At 33.9% G+C, this 23,294-nt stretch overlaps 2 protein-coding genes across 10 annotated transcripts; one reads left to right on the top strand and one right to left on the bottom strand.

The window, feature by feature from the left end:
• Positions 1-164: 164 nt before the first annotated feature.
• On the bottom strand, positions 165-3,692 carry LOC139098313 (mitochondrial dicarboxylate carrier-like). Of its 3 annotated transcripts, none has more exons than XM_070650475.1 (4): positions 3,631-3,692; positions 2,298-2,360; positions 1,528-2,223; positions 165-1,469 (listed from the first exon to the last, which is right to left on the bottom strand). In XM_070650475.1, exons 2-4 carry the CDS (start codon positions 2,335-2,337, stop codon positions 1,354-1,356), a joined length of 852 nt encoding a protein of 283 aa, XP_070506576.1. In that variant the 5' UTR covers positions 2,338-2,360; positions 3,631-3,692; the 3' UTR covers positions 165-1,353. The 3 variants fall into 3 exon arrangements, with proteins under 3 accessions (XP_070506576.1, XP_070506568.1, XP_070506559.1); XM_070650467.1 differs by lacking the exon at positions 3,631-3,692 and adding an exon at positions 3,479-3,624; XM_070650458.1 differs by lacking the exon at positions 3,631-3,692 and adding an exon at positions 2,463-2,667.
• LOC139098331 (uncharacterized) lies at positions 780-5,188 on the top strand. 7 transcript variants are annotated; one of them, XM_070650522.1, is made up of 2 exons: positions 780-2,997; positions 4,354-5,188. In XM_070650522.1, exon 2 carries the CDS (start codon positions 4,408-4,410, stop codon positions 5,134-5,136), a length of 729 nt encoding a protein of 242 aa, XP_070506623.1. In that variant the 5' UTR covers positions 780-2,997; positions 4,354-4,407; the 3' UTR covers positions 5,137-5,188. The 7 variants fall into 7 exon arrangements, with proteins under 7 accessions (XP_070506623.1, XP_070506597.1, XP_070506605.1 ...); XM_070650496.1 differs by lacking the exon at positions 780-2,997 and adding an exon at positions 3,059-3,172; XM_070650504.1 differs by lacking the exon at positions 780-2,997 and adding an exon at positions 3,257-3,927.
• Positions 5,189-23,294: the final 18,106 nt, after the last annotated feature.

Raw genomic sequence — 23,294 nt, forward strand, 5'->3', positions numbered from 1 at the left:
AAGAAGCAAAGCTGTGATGACCGCACCATGACGTCGGATTTCGAATTATTTTTGTAGCTCGACACATTGTGTCGCTATGAATACTTTAGTTATTTTATGATTTTACAACAAATGTAGATCACAATCAATTTGGCTATTCGTCATTCAATAAGTGGAAGTGACTTATCTTTGATCTTCATACTTGATACTCTTCAAATTTTCCACTTTACACGTGTTTACATAAACTATTTGTTGCCTAGTGAACATGTAGTTTAGTTAGTGACTAGCAATTAGAAGTTTTTATCTACACCGGTTTCTTAATATATCTTGTAGACAATGATTCTAACAAGGTAGTAACCCTGACAGACGATGAGCATACTCATCATAATTAGTATGCAAATGAGTATACTTAATTAGCATAATTGAGTATGCTGAATTTTGGGAGCGTACTCATGATCATGCTCCTTGTCTGTTCGGGTAAGCGGTAACAATCTTCGTAAAGTATTGTAGTAATTAGTAGTAAGCCTGATAAAAGCTAGTGTTTCACACTTAATTAAATAATCCCTAATCTAAAGATTTGAAGATTCCTTGGCGAAGACGCACGAGAGTCAATTGCATAGGATAAGGAATCAAAAGATAAGTCAAGTCAAAACAACATTCCAGCCTAAGCATTTAATCCATAATTTCTTATCATCTCAAAAAACTCATAACAAAAAAATAAGATAGTCTTAAAAAATACAGAAACAGATGATTAAGATAAAAACAAATTTTATCAAGAGAGTTTTTAGTCAACAATTATGATAGCTACATATTTACTATAAGAACAGAACAAAAAATAGACCCTAATTCAATCCTAATGAGTAAACATTTCTAAATTAAAAATATGAATAAAAAGCATCTTCGAATCGGAATGTATAACATTATTTTAAAAAAGAAAGCAAAAAAAGACACCTTATTGCAACCTGTTGAATCCAAAATATTGGACATACGCAACAGTATTATAATTAATAATTGATTTTTTCGTAAATGCAATTTTGATACTCTTGCATAATTAAAAAATATATAATATATACGACTTACGTTTCACAAATAACTAGACACTGATTAACAATCATTTGCTTTACGTGATTAACTTGGGAATTATTGTCACAAGTTGATAATTTTTTTTTGGTTGCTCTTCTTTCCAATATTTGCACGAAAAGAAGACAAAAAAAGGCTGTCTCGTATTTAATTAGGAAGATATACCAATTTGATTTTTTTTTGTGACTTTGTTGGTGAGAAATAATTTTGGATATGATGACAAAACTTCCAAATCGGAAGTAAAGCTCGACTGCAAGACGACAAAATTATTGATTAACACGATTCTGGACGAATCTATTTTGCTTCTGGGAAAAAGCCAAAATTCATCCTTAATTGTTCAAGGAAGACGAATGTTAAAACTGTATGTGGACCAAGACGAACGAATGCTGGGACGTAGCCTTTGAAGAAGCCTGAAAAATTACCAAAATTAAGTCTTCAATTCTGTAACAATTAATTAGTCATGCTTACCCAAAGGACCCAACTTCGCTGTATGTCTAACAATATCAAGTACACCGCTATATTCGCCTGGCTTGGCATTCATTGCTCTTGTCTTAATAACATCCAATGGTTGAGTCATACAAGTGGCAATTCCACCAGCAATTGATGATGCAGTAAAATGCAAGAACATATTGTCTTTGAAATATCCAGAACTGAGTAATAAGGCCTTTACTTGATCGTAGAATGATAGCTGCCCAATTGTCATGAAAACTGCTCTCGATGTAGCTGTAGATCCACCAGAAAATAATTTCGTAAAGCCTTCTTGTGAATAAATTCTCCATAAACCATCAATTGCATGTTTATAGTTTCTTCGTTGTTCCATTGGAAGTTTCACATCATTTTGCATTCTTACGTTGACTAAATCAGCTGGAGTACCGACAAAACCGCCTGCAGCACCGGCACTTCCAGCCAATGCAACTTTTCCTAAGAATCCCAAATCATTTCCGAATGATTGCTTTCCGGCCTCATAAATACCAAATCTTGTTGTTGAATATGTCAATTGACGTAGCAATGAAGCTGATATGCCATTGTATAAAGCTGTGATGCCTTGATTCTTAACGATATTACCAGTCAGTCTTAGAATCGATATTTTTTTCTCTTGGGATGTTTGGAGTTGAACTTTGATTAAATCAAGTGGATGTGTACAGCATGCTGCGCCGGCCGAAGCTATTATGGTGACGAAAAGAAGTGATAACGATGATTAATAATCTAAAGATCAAAAGTTAATTAATAAAGCTCACCTAAACCTCCGAAATACCAATAACTTTGACGATTTGCCATGGTTCTGGATGTTTTACTATAGTCTGCAATGTGGAAAATTAAAAATCAATTGAATATAAATTTTTAATGGCTATATTCTAATTTATATCATTGTCATTTTTACATAGAATGGAATAAATTACGACCTTGGATCCTGCTTTATTTCGTTTTGGAATATTTAAGTCTATTAGCACCAGTTGAAATGGACTTTAACACATTACGACAACACAGTTAATGCACTCTATAGGAATGTTATGTATATTGCTAATCAATACACAAATAATGCTATAATTAAATAAAATTCACAGATCACTTTAACAATTCATAATTGACACAAAATTCCTTGCACAAATTTTTTTCGGAATTTTTGCGTCATTTTTAATTAATTCTTTTGGGTATTTTAAGCGATTAGTGTTGCTAATTCATTGATTACCTAGCACATAGATACATATGATTTTGTTAATTACACTACAGATTTAATAAAAATCCAAAATATGTCAACGGTTGCTACAATTTTGAATAACTCTTTGCAAGGGAAAGATGCGGAAAAGTGATGCGAAAAAAGCCCTTGAAGCAAAAAAGTTATTTTCAAAAGAATTCAAATTTCATGAATTAAAGTGCAAATTTCATCAATTAAACATAATTAATCTACATCAGACACACGCAAGTAACATAAAACAGGTAATAAACTTTCTATCCCAATCCAAATATTTTGCTGTCACTAAGTTATCAGCGAGAATTTTCAAAAGTTCTAGTTTGTTTACAAGGAAAAATCAGCTGATAAATGTAAACAGTCGTGCACGCTTGATATATAAAAGGAATAAATCATTAAAGTGATAATTTGAAGATAAATTAGGTATGAAATAACAAGTATTTGTGATAATTTAATTTGGTGTTGATGATAAGATTACAAAATATTTGGATTACACAAATTGTCGGCTGGTTTTACGTCAACAACTTTAAAAATAACTTTTATGCTCGTTTGTTGCTATCCTCATAGAATGGATGTGTATTTTTAATATATTTAAGGTCAATAGTCTTTAGTGTATCGGACAGACTATTTCGCAATGTGTATTTAAAGTTTCTAAGCCAAAAAAAATTCTTATTCCACTGGATCTTTTGATCAACATACAGTAAGAAGAAATTTTATAGTCAAACCGACCTTGGATGTTAAAGATCACGAACGGGATTAGTTACTAAAATTATTTTTAGTACAAAAACACACAGCACGTGCACAATTAGTTAAGTACGAATTGAATTAATGTGTCACAGAAATTAATTTGACATTAAAAAAAATTTTTAAACGCGACTCACAACTCAACAGATGGTTTCACAGAAACGAAATGAAAATGAGTTTCCGAAAATATCACACAAAATTTATTTAATGTGGAAAAATATATATTCTCAAACAGCATCATGAAAAAAAAATTGAGTATATGAGTATAAAGAATATAGTCAACAGAATAGGACAAGCGCACAGTGAGATCTCAAAGATGTGTCTCGCTGTCTCATGCACATATTTGTGTATGAATCAATCATCTATGATGATTCTATAAATAGAAGAAGAAACAAAACATTCTAAATTAACATACATTTTATGGATGTGCTGTTGTAAGTCATCACGCACTTTAGAGGCTTTCGTGTGTAATTTTACGTTCTTGAGTAGTGGTTTCGAAATCACGATTCACTGCTCTTACTTAAATATGTTTAAAGAGATCAAAAGAAGCATAAGACATTCATATTCATCATACGGCACATAAACATAATCTCCTTAATTGATTTTATGTCACGTCTTTTATGTGCACTTATGCTATGTCTATACATAATTAAGAGTTTTTACATGGCATCTTCTAAAAATTGTATCACATTGTAGTATCGATCCACTAATTCCCAAAGATTTTATAGACGTAAACACAAATGATGCTCAAACTACGTCATTAACAAGTCCGACAATTGGTGTGAGCAAATAGAGACACGTTAAATTCTCTCTTGATTTTTATTTATTCCTTCCATTTCTTCTTGCCAAAATATTTTTAGATCACGACGAGATAACGAGCTAATCAAACACAATATTCTCAAGTTTTTATCAATATGGCACTGCTAATTTCAGCATGTGGATTTACGGAGCCTCGAAAATTTGTTATTATCAATGAGAATTGCGATACAGATGGTTCATTTTTAATTTCATCATTAATTGGTCAACGATTACGACAACAGAGTTCAGCGATTGTCTTAATATGCTGCCATCAGTCACTTAAATTTTATGAAACATGCGGCAAGAAATTAGGATATAATCTAATTATGAGTCTTAATAAGAAAAGTCTTGTTGTAATTGAGAAGCTGCGTGATGTGCCTTTAATGACCTCAGATCCAGATAACTTAATGGAGCAACTTTATGGTGAAATTAGCAATCATGTGAATACATTCAAGAGCAATGGCATAAAGAACATTAGTGTTATAATTGATGACTTAACATTTTTTACAAATCTTGGATGTACTGAAAAAGAACTAATTAAAATCAGCATGAAGCTACACAAGTTAACAAAGGAGTACAATGAACTATCCGTCATACTTAAAGTTGGTCTATCTGATTTACATCAATATCTCACCAATAATATTGAAGATCTCAGCGATGTGTCAATAACAGTTGAGAAACTCAAGTCAGGTGATTTTTGGGATGTCGATGGAAAGTTGAGAATAAAGAAGGTCAAATGTGAGAATGGCATTTATATGACAGAGAGTGAGAGAAATATACTTTATTATGTGGGCGATCACAATGTGAAGATTATAGCACCTGGCGAACATGGACTAAAGATTTGAGTTAAGTTCCTTTGTATTAAAAATTTAAATAAATTGGAGATATTCACCATTATACTACCGAGTATTAATTACAAATTAAGGATGCATAAAGGTTATTTACCCAACAGCACAGCATGTTGACATGGGCTCTGCTACGTAACCGTATTAGAAGTTGCCTTGACGACACTGTGACTGCTTATTTCGATCCGTTTTTACACAGAAAATTGTGGTTCGCCTCATTGTGTCCCTCGGGCCTTTATATATTCGTAAGGGATTGTTTGCATTGTAGGTGGGCGGCAACTTGGTAACAATTTAAGTAAACGGAACCTTAACCTTCTACCTTAAATATTACGCCTATATAAAAAAAATTCTAGATACAGCCTTGAGTGCTGTTTATTCAATCCATGTTTATCATCCATTTTTTAAAGGAAAAACATTCAGCACCTTGATCTTTGCAGACTAAATAAATACACAAGATTCATTTTCAAAAATTTCACATATAAGCAATCCGATAATCGTCTATCCTATAATTCATAGTCGGAAATCAGGTCATGTAGAAAAGAAAACCGAGAACTGTTCATTCATTCATCATTTAACGATGCGTGAACGGTATAGATAATTAAAAGAGAATGGGAGAAGTAAACGTCTATCCACAAAAATTTTCATAATCAATTAGCAGCTTAAAGTCGAAACTCAATTAAAAACCATAATTACTACTTGTCAAGAACAAAATTGAGCTTTTAAGGCTTTTAAACACACAAAATGTTTAATACAAAAAGGAGGTGGTAAGCTATTAATATAAATGAGTATAATATACCATCGTATACTAAGACTTTTGTTATCTGTGATTCTACAACATAAAAGAGGTGCGTATAATCTTTTGATTTCAGGGTTGTTTCCAATGCGTGGCATGGAAACCTTAGAGTATTCATTAACTAACATAATAGGATATAGAAAATTTTTGGATATTACGTAACACCAAAAATTGGCAATTTTAGATTCGTCCTTCCTCACTGTAAAAATTTGCAACAAAATCAAACTGAAATTTGACGCGATAACAAATTTTTGCAACCCTGACACTTACAGGGTTGCTCTGACAGGTGGATGTCAGTCCTTTCTCTGTCTTTGGAAATTAAGTAACGCTTAGGGGGAAAGGAATACTTAAATTTTGCTACAAAGTGCTACCGTGCTGGGCAAGTAGGTAGTCATGAAAACGCTTTAATTAGCGTTACGTAATTTTTGAGTATTCGACTGAATTTGATTGGACACCAAGAACAACTCTGCATAATCCTTTTGTATTTCGCATCGTTTTCAAATTAATTACTATATACATTTAATTAATTAAAGACTTCTTTGAAGAATTTACTCCTACGTTTAAAAAGTTCCTTACGCAGGTCCGAACAGCACAACGTGTTTCTAAGGGCTAAGCTACGTCGAGTTTTTGTTAATAGCTGCTACAGGAGGATTCTCCGAATCTGGTGGACTAGGGATCCAACCGAATGGCCATCGAATCATGTTTTATTAAGAAGAGCAGACCAGGAAGACATCAATCGAGAAGTACAATTACGAAAATATGGCTATATAGGTCATACACTTCGAAAACGGAATAGTGTGGTAGCTGGGGGTGAGGCACAAGCTTGCTATACTGCCCTTGGTTGGAATCAACAAGGGAAAAGGCGTCCAGGTGCTCCAAGAGGAACATGGCGTAGGATGGTAAGATGTCAAAACCCAGTACCCTAAAAGCGGCAATGACTAAGTTGGTCAGTAAGTATTGTAATAGATGATATTGCATCATTTTTCGATTCCCAGCATTGTGTCTAATAGACAAGGGAGGCCATGGATCACAGTTGATCTGTATGGTCATCAAATTAAGTAAGCATTGTGTCTCTCGGGAATGCTTCATAAATACGTTTCTTTATTCAACTACTGAATATTGCGGATTAAAAAAAGTATTTTGTGATGAAATAGTTGAGTTACGCTGCCTATTCACAATAATTTCTATCCCTTTTTTGTTGTAAATTTCAATACTACTTCCTGATAAATTATAATCCGGTGTCTACAAAGAGCTTAAAAAGGAATTTAAGAAAGGGAGCGTCCCTGTGTTTTTGGTTACAAGATCAAGTTCAGGATCCACGTGTAAGAAAGCATCTCGAACATATTTTCCTTAAAAGGCACTCAAGTATGTCAATTCTACAGTTTGAAAAACAATGTTTTCATAAGATGTTGAAGAAAATTGAATTTCAAGTTTTGCGTCGTTCCTCGTTGAGGTTTTTTAAATGTGTCGCAATGCTTTAGACTTCCCATTCCTCCAAAAAACATCGGAATGTCTTAAGTGAATAAGCACCTTTAGCACAATAAGCTACAGAATTAAATGAAAGGAAATTCAGGAATGAAAATTACAAAGAAGACTAAATAAATCGGAAGCGTGATGCTACATATTTAATACAATTGAAAATTTCTCGAACAATGAAATCAAATTTAAGGAATATATAAGATGATTACGTTATTTATAGGCATAATTTCAGATTTTTCATATCCTTTAGCAGGAAAGTATGTTTATCAATAAAGCCATAGAAATAAAAAAAATGAATCAATTAAGCCTTTTGTTAACCTTTTCATTCATCGATGAACTTTAATTATGGTCTATTTATGCTTATTCAAGGTGAGTTGACACTATTTAGCATAACCTTAAAAAGTTTGTCTGCAAATAATGTTAAATTGAATAATGGCTCAAACCTTTTGTCAATATGTACATAAAAAAGGAAGGTCGCTGATACAGAGAATGTATACTTATTGGTGTTTGTTACATAAGGGTATGAAACCAAAGATTTATTTGGTAACAATAAGAAGGAAATATAAACTTTTGGTAAAGGATATGAGTACAACATTTGCTACCGTTTAACCCAAATTAGCCAACAACTTGTATTGATACGTTTAAGACCTTATAATTAAGGAATCCATTGTTATAGAAAAGGATCTTTAACTTTTTGTAGTTGGACAAAAGTTTCTGAGAGCTTGAAAAAGTTTGAGGCTTGTTCAGGCTCGGACGATTGATTTTATCAAGATTTTGAACTAATCTGTGACGTACTTTGTAGTTTTAATATGGGTGTCAGTGCTGTCAAAACTTTAAAACTTTATCACAAAAGTGTGCCAAGCTACAGCATACCTGATAAGTCACGACCAAAACCGCACACAGCATTGGGTTCATGGCATTTTCAACAAATTTAAGTGGCACATAGTCTTGAAAACACTCATGACATGTCAGCATGACAATCTGTGGAATTTTTGTCAGCACATTTCCGAGTTATTGACAACACACTGGCACTTTGGAATAACTCAGGATATCTTTTAGACAGCACTGAAAAATGTCAAAAATTTCATTTTCGAATTATTAAAAGTTTTCAGTCTGTCTAACTTTTTAAATGCCAACACCACGATACGTCAAGCTACTCAGCATTTCATTCATAAGTCAATAGCTTGGCAGTCTAAGTTTGAAATACTTTTTCATTATTATACCCTCATAGGCATGAAACCTGTGGCGTATTCAGGAGGAAGCATATTTACTTCCATTGCAAAGGCGTACGAAGGTTCATTGGTTTTAGAGTTTATTGGACGATGATCTGTCTTTAGATAACATTTTACCAGTTTCCAATTGAGAACGAAAGCTTGGTTTGATTAAAATTGACTGTCTTAATTTGAAAACATTAAAAAAATTAAATGATAATAAGGAGAGTGAGAGCTCCTTAAAATATCCGTGCCACACCCCTGTCTATACCTCTATTCAGAAATTCTCCAAAAGTTTTACGTCTGGTATTCCGACAAAATATTTTAGTTCATACAATGCATGACGTAATTTCTTGATAATTAAAACTTCCTTTACTGTTTTCTTCCTTCACAACTTTGAGGAAATTAAGAAGAAAATTGTTTACGGTATCACGAACAGTTTTCTGGGTTCATTCATGAATGATGTCTTGTAAAATTGTTGTCTTTTTCTCTTTTGAAACTACGGACACTAGGGTTTACCAAAATTAGATGCGCATAGATGTAGAAAATTGCAGTTCTGCGCATCTGAGCGAAAACAAACAGACACTCTAAGAAAGTGGGCGTCCATTTTACTGTTCACGACACAGACTTACCACAGAGGTGGTAAGCCTCGGTTAAAGACATACGGTTCATGGCATTTCCAAATGCACTAATGTGCACACAGGTTGCCGCCCATCACTGCTCAATGACATTCGACCTTACAACAACGAAGATTCTACAGAATGAAAATACACTTCCTTACAGCATGACCGGAAAGGGACTCGAACCCACGCCTTCTTGAATTACATATCTTTCTTACCTTTTTAAGCACTCTTACCTACTGATCTACTGAAGGTTGCTAGAGGGTGTGACAAAATGCAAACTTCACCCTTTTACCGCCTTAGAAAGACCATCACAGATACAAACTGTTGTAACCCTTTTCCTACTAAATAATTACCCGTCACTTATGAACGATTCATCTTCGAATAATTCCAATAACATTTTAACACTTCATTTGATATTTATAAAAATCTACACATGCTTACAATTGAGTTATATCCGAAAACATCATAATATTTACACAAAAAATAATAAAATGAACTGAATTATATTAAATAAACTTTAAATTTTTATCTTATCGATTATTTAAATATAAACAAAATAATGCTTGATTGCTATAAGGAACGCGTAGGAATACTTGAAGACAGACAGTATCGGAATTAGCATACTACTTTTATTGTTGTCTTTTTTTTTATTTCTTGACATGCTTGTTCACATTGTTGAGTGTTTTGTATGCACGGAGAATAAAAATTATCCCTGAGTGACTGAGAAGCTCATTAATTCAAGAGCTTTAACATTGGCTTGAAGCTTTTTATAAACTTTCGAAAATTGCCTGCAAAACAATGACAAGATTGTTTCATTTATGTTCCATTATGAAAATTAAATTTCATTATTTTACATTTTTTAACTTATTTTTCCATGCGACATTAATAAACTCCAAAACGAATTCTTTGCGTCATTCGTTTATGATGTCTATTAATTCAGCTGAAGGAGGTAGTATGGATTATTAGGCATTTCTTTGGCAGACGTCATTTATGGTTGATCTATTTATTATGCCTAATTTTTACTGTCCAAAAAAGTAATTTGATCGCATCCACGAACTGCATGCCCGGGAAGCACAGGGCGTAGATATGCCTGGGATAAGGGTTACGCATGCCTGGGGTAATAGTAGCACTTGTCTGGGGTAAGATTCATATTTGAATCGGGTAAGAGACACACATGTCTGGGGTAAGAGTCACACTTGCCTTAGGGTAAGAATCACACTTGCCTGGGGTAAGAGTCACACTTGCCTGGGGGAAGAGTCGCAATTACTTGGGACAAGAGTCTTTCAGGCCCGGGGTAAGAGACACATATGCCTGGGGTAAGAGTCACAATTGCTTGAAGATCAGAGTCACACTGACACTGAGCAGAATTTACAGACTTGCCTCCGCCATATGCCTTCCGGTATAAAAGAGAATTCTTTTTTTTTTTGACCTTGTTCGTGAAGAAGATATTGATTGTTTATGTTAAGCTTGATTAAATCTATTGCGTTTTTCTTTCATTTTTGTTTAAAATAAGACTGAAACGCTAAAAACATGTGAACACCAAAATATGTAGTCTGATACTTTTACTCTTCAGAGAATTATAAAAAGTATCATTCAGTCAAAATCAATAAAAGCTAAAGTTTCACTTCCTTAAGAAATCATTTCTTTCAAAAAGTTTCGTTTTTAATGAAATGATTGTTTTTTAATTTATTTATTTTCATCAATACAGCATTACGATTAGTTTGTGGGAGTTCAGGTAAAGGTGAATCAGCCTCAGTAGATATTGTCTATGCAGAAATTCCTACTGCTAATAAGAAATTTATTTGGAATTATTCAGCTGCTCAGTGATAAACAATGTTTAAAATAAATATATAAAATAAAGAAGATATTCTTATTAAAAACCTTAAGGTATTCAAAGTAGATTTAATGAAAAGCTTGTGGAAAGATGCTTTCTGATTCATGGTTAGTGTACATTTAGCAAATTAGTATTCATCTGTAATTTACAAATCAAATTTATAGAGTAAACTAAAGGAATCTCTAGTGATGAAAAACTGTTTAAAGATAGCTAAATGCTAATTCCAGCAAGTAAATAGCAACAAGTTTATTGAACTCAGTCTAACTGAAAAAGAATAATTCTGAATAATTGGTTCTCGAGTGGGATTTGAACCCACGTTCTATGATTTCCGGTCATGCTCCCACGATTGAGCTATCGGGGGCTATTTGGTTATGCGGCATAATGTCATTTATCAATTATGCATATTCTGCATCCCTCTTAAAACAGCACTCCCAATGATAAAGTCAACGTTGACAAACCATTACATGAGCTACTTACTTACTTCGCTGGCCGTACAGATCAAGTGTGATCCATGGCCTCCCTCAGTCGGCTCCTGAAGCTGACTCTATCGCTACCTACCGCTTGCCAATTATCGACAGCTTCTTTCCATAATTTCTTTGGCCTATTGCGCGATCTCTTGCGCTACAGGAGCTATCCTATCTCAATATTGGTGTTCGATTTGCAGATTTAAAAGTCGTGCGATGAGGACTTGATAGAGAAGGAGGTTAAAATTAGCATTGCATCACATTTTCTAGCAACCTTCATTAGCTAAGTAGGTAAGATTGATATGTGATTAAGAGGGCATGAGTTCGGGTCCCTATCGAGTTATCTTGGGAAATTCTTTATACTGTAGAGCCTTATAAAAGTATCCTGAATTGGATGTGTTGATAAGAACACTAGAATTCTCAATATCCTAAATGGACAGAAGTTATTGAAAGATAGAGCTGTCTACAGACGTTCTCTAACAGCGAATATTGGTGCCCGTTCGTCGCGTTTGGAGTAACGGAGCAATAATAGCAGTTTCTGTGGTAGACGTCATTTATGAATAATCTATTTAGTATGCCTAATTTTTACTATCCAAAAAATATTTCGATCGTGTCCACGAACTGCATACCCGAGAAGCACAAGTTTGATTTGCCACTTGCCTGGAGTAACAGTCACAGCGGCCTTGAGTAAGAGTTTGCCTGGAGTAACGCAATAAGTGAACGTCCCCTGAGTTAGAGCCTTACAAATAGTAAGATTCCGCTTGATCGACCTAAATATTTTAAAAAAATTTAATTAATTTGTTACGACTTGCTGTGATATGGCAATTAAACAGCGAGATGCATTAACAATCCAAATTTGCGTAAGCGCAATCAAATCCTCAATCAAGATACTCTCCATGCCTTCATATATGTATATCAATATGAAAATTAACTCTCTAATATATGCACAATGTGAGTATTCCAAATATTTTAAAATCAATTGCGCTTCAAATACATCCACAAAATTTTATTATTCCAAAAAAAGAAGAAAGGATGAAAAAAATATAAAAAATATTGAAATTTACTTTTTAAAGCGCAAATCAAGAGGTGATTCTCAATTCTTAAAAGATACGATTGTTTGTGTGTTTTTGCTGCTCATTTAATTGATTCCATGATGAATAATTGAAATTTCATGAATTTATTTTTTTTTGAAACTTGAACATTTTACAGATCAATGAAATCGTTGAAGGGCGACGATCAAATATGAGACACATTCAGGAGTGTAGTCGGGAATGATAAATCGAAGGAATTCATGCAGCAATTGAGGAATGATGCAAAATTTAGGAAGAATAAGTAGAAATTGTCAGAAGTTGACTCAAAAAAGAAGAACAATCAAATTTGAATTTGTAACTTTTATTTGATGACTTCACTCCTGTCAGTATGTAGCATTGCTGAATTTAAAATTTGTTTACCTCGAGTCACAGCAACAAAAAAAGACTTAAGGTGATGATGAAATTTATTTACAATTTTTGAGGAAATTCATCAAGTTTATTGAACTTTTTCAAGTCATTCAATGAGTCAGAACTAAAAAGCTTTTAACGTTATTAAAAGTTCCAGCTGATTTGCGTCCTTCCATTACAGGAACGTGGATTCACATGACTTCCTAATTGATGATCATATTCAATGTCCACTTAGTTCTCTTTTGATCAAATTATAATTTACAAAAATTACTCACTTTTTTTCTTGTATACAAATCGACACATTGAAGAAAATTTCCGGTGTGATGAATATGGCTTGGCATTGAGATACAGATGGTATCAAATTGATTTTCATTTCCACGTGGATGAATATTGACGTAAAATAAATATTTTGGTATGTTTTTTTTTTCTTCGTTTTTACAATAATTTCAGGAATTGCTTGAATAATATTCATCCTGACTTTTTTTTTTGTGGTGAAATTTGACTCATATTACAAATAAGAAGTGGATTCAGCAAGTCTTGAGGGAGAATTGTGTTAATGAATTTTTGATTTTGTGTCTTGATTCAAAAGGTCGTGTGGGCAGCCAGAAAATACATACAATGAAGCTGTCGATTGAGATAGTATAGAATTTGGAATCGGGAATAGGCAAATAGTGGCTAGCGATAGACCTGGTATTAGGCGACATCTAATTGTTCTATAAGACCAGCTAAGTAAGTTTCAATACAGCAATTAGAGCTGTTCAATGCGCACTAGATAGAGATAAAGGTTTAAGTGTACTTTTTGCTATGCTTTCTATACAGCCTCCGATAGCTCAGTTGTAGAAGCATGAAACTGATAAATGAAAGATATGGGTTCGAATCCCACTCGGAATATGCCTCTGTGATGAAAGCAATTAGTGACAACACAGGATATTCTTGGACAATTTAATTGAATTTTTTTTATTTATTGGATCATAGTTAATATAAAAATATATTAGGGGCCGTTCACTTATTACATTCGCTTTTTAAGGGGAGGGGGTCTAGAAATTCGTTTTTTTGCGTAACGTAATAAGTGAACGGCCCCATATTCCTTGCTAATTTTCTGTTGCTGTTGAATTTTTTTTTTTCGAACAATAAAAGGACTTTATCGGAGCCATAAAAGCTTCTCGACGGAGCCTTTATCATTTGTGTCGCTCGTGGGTCCTTGCCCAATCGATTGGTCAACCCTATTCGTGCTTTTATAGCTTGATCGACCAACAATCTAGTCCCAGACAAACGTGTCTCTGACTTGGGGACCGACTCGGTTTTGATCCGGTACCATGAGAAAGTCACGTCTGTCTAGTGTCGAACTCGTTTCAAATCCGATACTCTATGTTAGATTCACGTCGACCTGGTCCCAAATTTTGGATTAATGAAATGAGTTTCCCAGGCGGTATCGGCGGTATTTATATAAAATACCATGATATTTGGCGATATTTACCGGTATTTGTATGGATACCGCGGTATTATCGCGGAGTTTTTCAGCCTTGGATGATCCGACTTATACCCCAAATGGTATTATTCATACAAGTTCAACAACTCATATCTAACGGAACATTTATGCTAATCATACAAAACTTTATTATTCCACAAAATACTGAGCACGTGTTTGTTATTCATACAATTTAATAAATAATGATTCACAAGTCACAGGATTTTATGTACATATATCATATTTTCACTTCCATTCCCAAACTTCAATTTATTTAATTTTCGTTTTTCCGAATATGAAAGGTTAATGGTGTTAATATGGCATGAAAATTTACACATGTATGACTATTAATAAAGCAGTAAATTGATTTACATAGCCATGCGCACTCATAAGTCAATCAATATCACAGCAATTATAATCAATTAATTACTCGATATTTAGTTTACGCGTTCTAATTTCGAGCATATGAAGTCATCCTCTAAATCTTCTAAAAATAACACCAAATGTAAATTTGGAGCATCTTTTATAGCTATGGAAATCGCAGGTCGAAAATCGGAATCAAGACCTTGACAAAAAAATAATGTCATTTAAATTCAGTCGCCGCATTCAAAACAGATTACAAATGGATATGAGCATTGAACTACTAAATTTTAAATACAGATGCGCATCTGCCAGGGCATCTGCACCGAAAATCCAAAGAAGCATACATACATGCGGAACATAACAAATGAGGAAAAATGAAAAAAAAAAAAAAATTATGGACGTCCATAGGAAAATGAAATTTAAAACCTCATCACGTCTTTAGTTACATACAAAGGCAATAAAACTTAATAAGCTGAGTAAATGAATGATTATTCAGCATTTAAAGACCAACTTGTGAATCTTTCCAAGAAGTTAATGATAAGTGAGATTTTGTACCTTATCTTCCTGTAAATCCAATTTTCTAAAATAATTTGGGATATTATCGATCCAGTAGGCAGACAGTATTAGTGGGCTAATGAGTCAGTGGGATGATGTATTGATTTAGTAGGCGAATGTACCAAACCCACCTAATCTAAGAACAAGACTGATATGCTTGATCGAATTAATATCTGATATTCAACAAATCTGCACTCTAATTTCTTGTTATTTTCCAAATCGTAAATGACTTGTGAATAAATATAAAAGACAATTGACTGAACACGATTTATCATCTATAGCATTTTTTTTTTCATGAAAATTTATTTATCTTATATCTGCATCATCATAACCTTTAAAAATACCTAGAATCATTCACAAAACATTTAAGTGTTTTCACGAGCAATTCAAATGAAAAAGAATCTGTAATGGAGCTTTAAAGGTTTTGCTAAAATCTTTCTGAATGATTCTAGGTAATTTTCAGCTATTAATTAACACCAAGTCGAAGCCATCTGCATTTGGCAGCCATATGGACGACGAACCGAGTTTATATCAATTTAGTTCAGTGTTGCGGCCGCGGCACACAGGTTACTTACTTACTTACTTTCTTGACTAGGGCGCACGAGGGCCCATTGCCACGCGTAGGGAATGTCTGAAGACAGCTCTATCCTTCGAAACCTTCTGCCAGTTCGGGATATTAAGGACTCTAGCGTCCTTTTCAACACATTCAATCCAGGAATTCTTCGGTCTTCTTCGCGATCTTTTGTCATCCACAAAATCTGAAGTGGCTACCTTAAGGACTGGGGCGTCGCTTGGCCTTCTGGACACATTTCCTGCCTGTCTCAAGCGATTCTTACGTAGTACTGCATCTTGGAACACAGGTTACTCATCACTGATTTAGTGTTAATGAAAAGACGAGATTCAGCCAAGAACTACAGACCTGCATTTTAAATGCACAGCTCGTCCAAGACTCAAGACCTGCATTTTTTGTCTGGAAACTACTAATTTTGGATGAACTCTTTTAAAGAGCTTCATGGATGCCTTGAATGCTCCTAGAGTAGAGCCTTCTTCATTTGTGTCACTCGGGATATCAATACATACAGAAACAATTTTTGTCCACAAAAATCTGTATCCAAAATGGCATCTTTTCTGGAAACAAAAGCATTAAAAAAAATCATGACACATTTCCATCAGATATGAGTTCATTCATCTATGACGTCCATTAATAAATGAAATTCACAATGTTGATTATGAACACACAGATTCGATTGCCTCTGTATATAATGGATAGATGCCTGAATACACCATTCATAATACGTAATAATACTTAGAATCTCAACTTACTTCTTTTATTCGTTACACAGTACTTAAATCAGTGGTGGGCAACCTTTATTTTTCTCGGAACACCTTGGTGGTAAACATTAAAGCCGCAAACAGCATACGGTTCATGGCATTTGATCTAACCATCATTGGTCTAACCAGAGTGTGGTCTTATCAAATTCGAGTTTTTCGACATTAGATTGTCGAAAAATTCGAACATTTCGAACTCAACTTACGAATTAAAAATTCCCGTTACGAAGAAAAGTAAAAGTAACGGTCAAAAAAAATTTGAATTTTAACTACAATTTTTTTTTCCTAAAAAAAATTAACGGTCGTTTTTGAGAAAGCCACACTCTGGGTCTAAACTTAGGGATTGTTCACTTATTACGAAACGTCAAAACATCTCTCAATAGGAAATAACAAGTGGAATCCAGCAACATCTATGCGATGCCATGAATCACTATTGCTCTGTACATACAGCAAATTTAGTCAGTATCCCCAAATTCTAAGAGCATTACATATTGCAATGTTGCCACCACGGCGACGAGGCGGCATAATAATTAGAGCCAAGTGGCTGTAGCTTCGTCGCCATGGTGTCATCATTTGAATACGTGCCAATCAGCCTACATAACAAGTGAACAGCTCCTTATTTATACAGAATTATAAGGAAAAAAATTAAAGGCTTAATGAAATTTACTCAAGTGGGATGCCTACAATATCTCAAATTTGCATCCTTAACTGCGTTCAAACCTAGGATATAATCTGTAGAATTTCGTTTATATTAATCATAAAGCATGCGAAGAAAAGTAAACAGCCAAAAAAATTATCTTAAATCTTCAAAGTAAATATTGTCGCATTAAATTCTTCCGCAACAGTCAGAAGTCCTTAATTATTACATCTTGTGCATGATGAATGAAATTCTTGATTCATAATGATGATGATGATTACCAAGCAGGCAAAAACCAATTGAAAAGTCATCATTAGAATAGAAAATTTCTTTTTTGGATAAGTACAGCACATTTATGTGTATTTTCATCAAAGATTCATTGAATTATATTGACTTTCCATACGCATTAACTGGATGAATTATTGAATCAGTTTTATTTTTATTTGATGGATTATATTTAGTTCTAAGGTAAAGATCAAGATAAAGTTTTTCATGATGAATGTTGATTATTCTTCAAAATTGACTTCTAGTCAATTTAGAATTTGAATTAATTGATTCCATTGACAAGTTAAAATATTCATGAATAATATAAATTAATATACATAATTTAGGAATGAATGGTTAGCTATTTTTGGTAAAGAAGTTAGTGACTAATGTTAGAATATGAGTTGCCCGAGTGGACAAAACTACGTTATAACTAGTTGATGTCTAGTTTTTACTTACTTTCTTACTTCGCTGGTCGTACAGATCAGTTGTGATCCATGACCTCCCACAGGAGTCGCCTGAAGCTGGTTCTATCGCTGGCTTCCACTTGTCAATTTCCGATACCAAGTGCACTACTATCTCTATCGATAGCTTCCTTCCAAGAGTTCTTTGGGCGTCCACGGGCTCTTTTACCGTCCAGAAAATCAGCTTTGAAGGCCTTAATTAATGGACTTTCCACAGGCCGCCTAATAACATGACCAACCCATCGCAGCCTGTTCACTAGATGTCTAGTTCTAATGTGGTTTTTTTCCACTCGGGTTGACTAATGACGTTAACAGGAGTCTATAGATAAAGAATGAAGGAGATTCTTTTGGATGCTACATACATTGGTCATGTTTACGTCGTGTGCTTTCTAGGTTAGAATCAAGTTAGATGCCATTTGGTTCAATATACTGCCTTATTGTCATCGAGGACGCAATATTCGAATATGTAGTGATCAGCAAGTGCATATTCAAGAGAAGTGGGAGGATAAGCTTTGAATTTATATGGATAGCTGAAACTTAGAAGGATTTTTGGTTTTTCTCTCGAAAACCTTCCAAAAATCATGTGGATTTGACCCTAAACTCTGCTCATACTACCCTATATACGACTCTGCTGATCCAGGCATGTATACTTATTGCAACATCATCGAGTAAAGGCAGTTCACTTAACCAAATGGCATTCAACTTATTTCTAACTCAAAAAAAACAAACGGCGTAATGATGTCCAAAAAATTTGGCACCAGAATGACTTCCTGTTCGGATTTCATCGAATTTCACCTGCAGTCAGTGTTCTTGTAGTTTCGGCCATTTTTACTTCATGTGCTTTCCGAGTAAGCATACCACCGAGGTAACTAGCATGACTTAATCCAATAAACAAGCAAATTAGACCTTAATATACTAAATATTCAACACTATATGCTCAACAAATAAACAAAATCAGTTCAAGCATACAAATTGCTTTCCATTTTAAATCCTACTAAGCTCTCTCCAACTTACATCCATTGTACAGCTATGAAAAATCAGTAAAGCCGATGAAAAATCGAATTGAAATTACGTGAAACTCATTTTATTCTTTTTTTCATTTTAAACGTGTCTGCAAATAATTTCTGGCTTTGTAAATATTTTGGTACTAATGGAATTTAAAAATTAAAAAAAAGAGACATCCTGTTCGGATTTCATGGAATGAAAATGGTGACCTTGTTTGGAGTTAAAGTTATCCTGTGGTACAAAGTTTATATCGGCCATTTTTAGCGTCGTGTTCTGCTTTCCGAGAAAAAGTATCCCACCGAACAAAGTTATTGCATTTTTAGGTCAAAACTAATATTTCTGAGATGAATGGAAGACATTTGGAAAAAGTTTTTTAATGTTTTTTATGTATCCAGTTATTTTAAACAAGCAAAATTCTCCGATTAGGTACCTGACGACTTGAATATGACTAAATATTCAACTGTTTCTATATGCTCCAACATAATAAACAACGGAATCAGTTCAAGCATACAAATTGCTTTCAAAAATTCATTTTAAATCCTACCAAATTCTCATCTCAGAAATGAAACTTATTTATTGACTTTTTTTGATTGATATTGAATATTTACAAATTTATCAATTTTAAAAATCGAAAAAAAGTGATTTTTGTACAGCTACTGAAAAATCAGCAAAGCCGATGAAAAATCGAATTGAAATGTACAGCATAGGAAACTCATTTTATTCTTTTTTTGAATAAAAACTATTTTTTTTAAACGTGTCTGCAAATAATTTTCTGGCTTTGTCGACAAATATTTTGGTTACACTGTTTTCTGTTATTGGAATTTAAAACAAAGAGATGAAAAAGAGCCTAGAAATCCATGCTTAATTGTATTTATCAGCACTCAATAAAAATCATTTCAGAGAATTGAAGACTACCTGAGTATTACCTATGAAGGCCCCTAAAGTTACAGAAAATTTACAAAATGAGATTTTTGTGTTTTGAGATTCATAACTATCATATTTTTATTACCCGAGGAGCTAATAAAGGTAGGGTACCGTCTCGATCGGCACATATTGAAATGATACCTTCACGGCAGTTTTGGAAAGTAGAAAGACGAAAAAAGTGTCTATAAAACAACCGGATTTGCCATAAAGGCTGCCTTGGCTCTAAGTATACTACCACCTCGTTGTGGTTTTCAATAGAAACTTTTCAAGTCAAACAAGACATGAAAAAATCCGCTTTTTACCATTTCAATATGTGCCAGTCGGTACTATAAGAAAAAAATACCCTCAAGTCCTATTACGTAGTGTACGTATGAGCGTTTAAGACGTGAGATTGCCCTGATAGGCACTTACTAAGAGCTGGAAATTAACGGTTTTTCGATTCGGAATTTTATACGACTCGGATATTCCATGAAAATCTCGACTCAAATCGACTCGACTCCATATAATATTAGAGTCGACTTCGACCTCTGGATGGCACCATGACAGCTGATGCATTCGACCCATTCTGTTTTTTTTGCATTATGAGGAGAATTAATGGTCCGGCCTATGCGAATGAGGTTGACCGAACTGTGCTGCTCGGCCACAAGCTCTCATTTTAATAAATAAATAAACTAATAATGATTTTGTAACAGCGTCTTAGAGATAATTTATGCTGTCTTAATACAGTATGTGAATAATAAGAATCATGTCGCTGATTGATGTCATAGATGGGAAATTAAACAGTTAAAGGGTGGTTTAGACAGACTCTTTAAGATGCTTTTCTATTGATAATCCCGAGCGACACAAATGGAGAAGGCTTTGCTCTCTGTCATTTGGATGGAACATGGAGGCAGCTTCGATTTGAAAGTTAGTAAGAGCTTTATGGCTCCTAATAGTTACCTGACGGAGCCTTTCTTGATTTATGCTACTCGGTACACAATTCTATCAATAGCATCAATAAACAATTTTCATTGAACATGTCTATAGAAGTATGTACTCAATTTTATGCCCATTGAATCTATCATTGACAAAAATTTCAAGTACCAAAATGAGTTGTTACAAACCTCCATACAGAACAATATATACATAACCTTTGCAACGATAACAAAAAGCAATAATGTTTGTGCCTATATAAATATTTTTTGACAAAACAAATAAAAATTTAAATTTTAAAGCTTTACAGCACATTAAAGTATCTAAGAGGAAGGTTAAAAGTTTCTTATTACCGAGCGCAGCAACAAAATCAGACGATACACAAGTCCTTTTTTCAGTTTCTATACGAGGTCGTTCACTTAATCCAGCCATTTTTCTTTTAGAATTCTCTCCAACGGTCAAAAACATGTATCCATAAATAATTTCTTATGGATTCTCAAACAAAGGATGAACATGCTTTATATTATTGACTGAGTATAGTTATAAGATGGCTCATTTAGGTGAGTATAATGATCAATACGCTCTATTAGGTGAGTATACTTATCAGCACGCTCGATTTAGGTGAGTATACTCATGATCACGCTCGATATAGGTGAGTATAATGATCAGCACGCTCGATTAGGTGAGTATACTCATCAGCACGCTCGATTAGGTGAGTATACTCATCAGCACGCTCCATTTAGGTGAGTATACTCATCTGCACGCTCGATTAGGTGAGTTTACTCATTATTACGCTCAATTTTGGTGAGTATACTCATGAAAATGCTCGATTAGGTGAGTATACTTATCAATACGCTCGATTAGATGAGTATAGTCATCAGTACGCTCGATTAGGTGAGTATACTCATTATCACGCTCGATATAGGTGAGTATAATGATCAGTACGCTCGATTAGGTGAGTATACTCATTAACACGCTCGATTAGGTGAGTTTACCCATTGTCTGTTAGGAGAATGTTAAAAGATCCACATGTCTTCGCTCCAATATTAGTCTGCATGAGTAAATAACTCAAAAATTCGACATAATTGACTTATAAGTTCCTTTAAATTCAAATATATTTGAAGCTTACATACCGACTTATTGTTGCAATATTGTTACATTCAATATTCATCAATAGACCTCATTTGTAAGCAGTTACTCAGAAATAGAATAAGAAATCCCATAAAATTTTCAATATTACTAAGAACCAGCTATAAATTTTCACAATAATTGCCTAATTTATATTCATTCAATGAAAAATTTACAAAGAGATTTGCATACTCTTCAACTTTTCGCTTAACGTCAATTCCTCAGTCATATTTCATCAAAAAACGAAAAAAGATGAAGGATTATAGAGTTTTTTATGCGGCTTCCACAGATTAGGATTATGACTAGCTTACATTTGATTTATGACAAATAAAGAATAAATCCCGGGTAACATGTTAATACTGAGATTTGTGTACCCCGCAAAGGGATGTTGCTATGGGAGATTATATTGAAAGTTTACGTGGAAGTAATTAGTGCTTTTAATCTTAATGTCAATGTTGAAAATGTTCAAAAAAAGGTTTGGGGCTTAAATAACTTTACGTTTCCATAGATTGAAGTCGATCTGAGATTCGCTTTCTAGCTAAAAACTGATTAAAATTTGCATGGAATTTGTTTCTGCTAACACTTGTGAAGTATAACATTTCATACAAATTTCAATCGGTTCTTAGCGAACAGTGATGAACTCAAATTGGCTTCGCTCGGGTTCGGTAAAAACCGATTAAAATTTGCTTGGAATTTTTTCTGCTAACTCTTGTGAAGTATAACATTTCATACAAATTGCATTCGGTTCTTAACGAATTGTGACCAACTCAAATTTGTGTAGCTTTGTTCGTTAAAAACCGATTAAAAATTTACATAGATTTTTATCTGCTAAGACTTGTGAAGTATAACATTTCATACATATTTAATTCGGTTCTTAACGAGCTGTGACTTCTGACTGGGTCTCGTGTGAAAAAGTCGATACGACTCCATACAAAATCCGAGTTTCCTTCGAGTACAGCTAGAACTAACCCAATTTGAAGCGACAAGCACAAAATAGTATGAAAAATGAACGAACTTCCGATCTACTGCTCGGAGCATCCAAAGAAGAAATTTACACAAGCTTATTCCGCACCAAAAATTTTTGTGCCACCATAATAGAGACTTAAACAACACTTCAGACGATATTTCATAACTTTTCTCGTAAAAACACATTCTTCTTTGTTGCTTATTGCTTTGAGTAAATTACTTTATAAAGAGTTCTTTTAATCCACAATCTTTTTTAATTACCACAAAATTCATAATAAACCTGTTGCTTCACACAATTGT

This window comes from Chironomus tepperi, unplaced genomic scaffold (genome assembly GCF_022539635.2).
Source record: "Chironomus tepperi strain 1889 unplaced genomic scaffold, CSIRO-AGI_Ctep_v1 contig_37, whole genome shotgun sequence".
Taxonomy (NCBI): Eukaryota; Metazoa; Arthropoda; class Insecta; order Diptera; family Chironomidae; genus Chironomus; species Chironomus tepperi.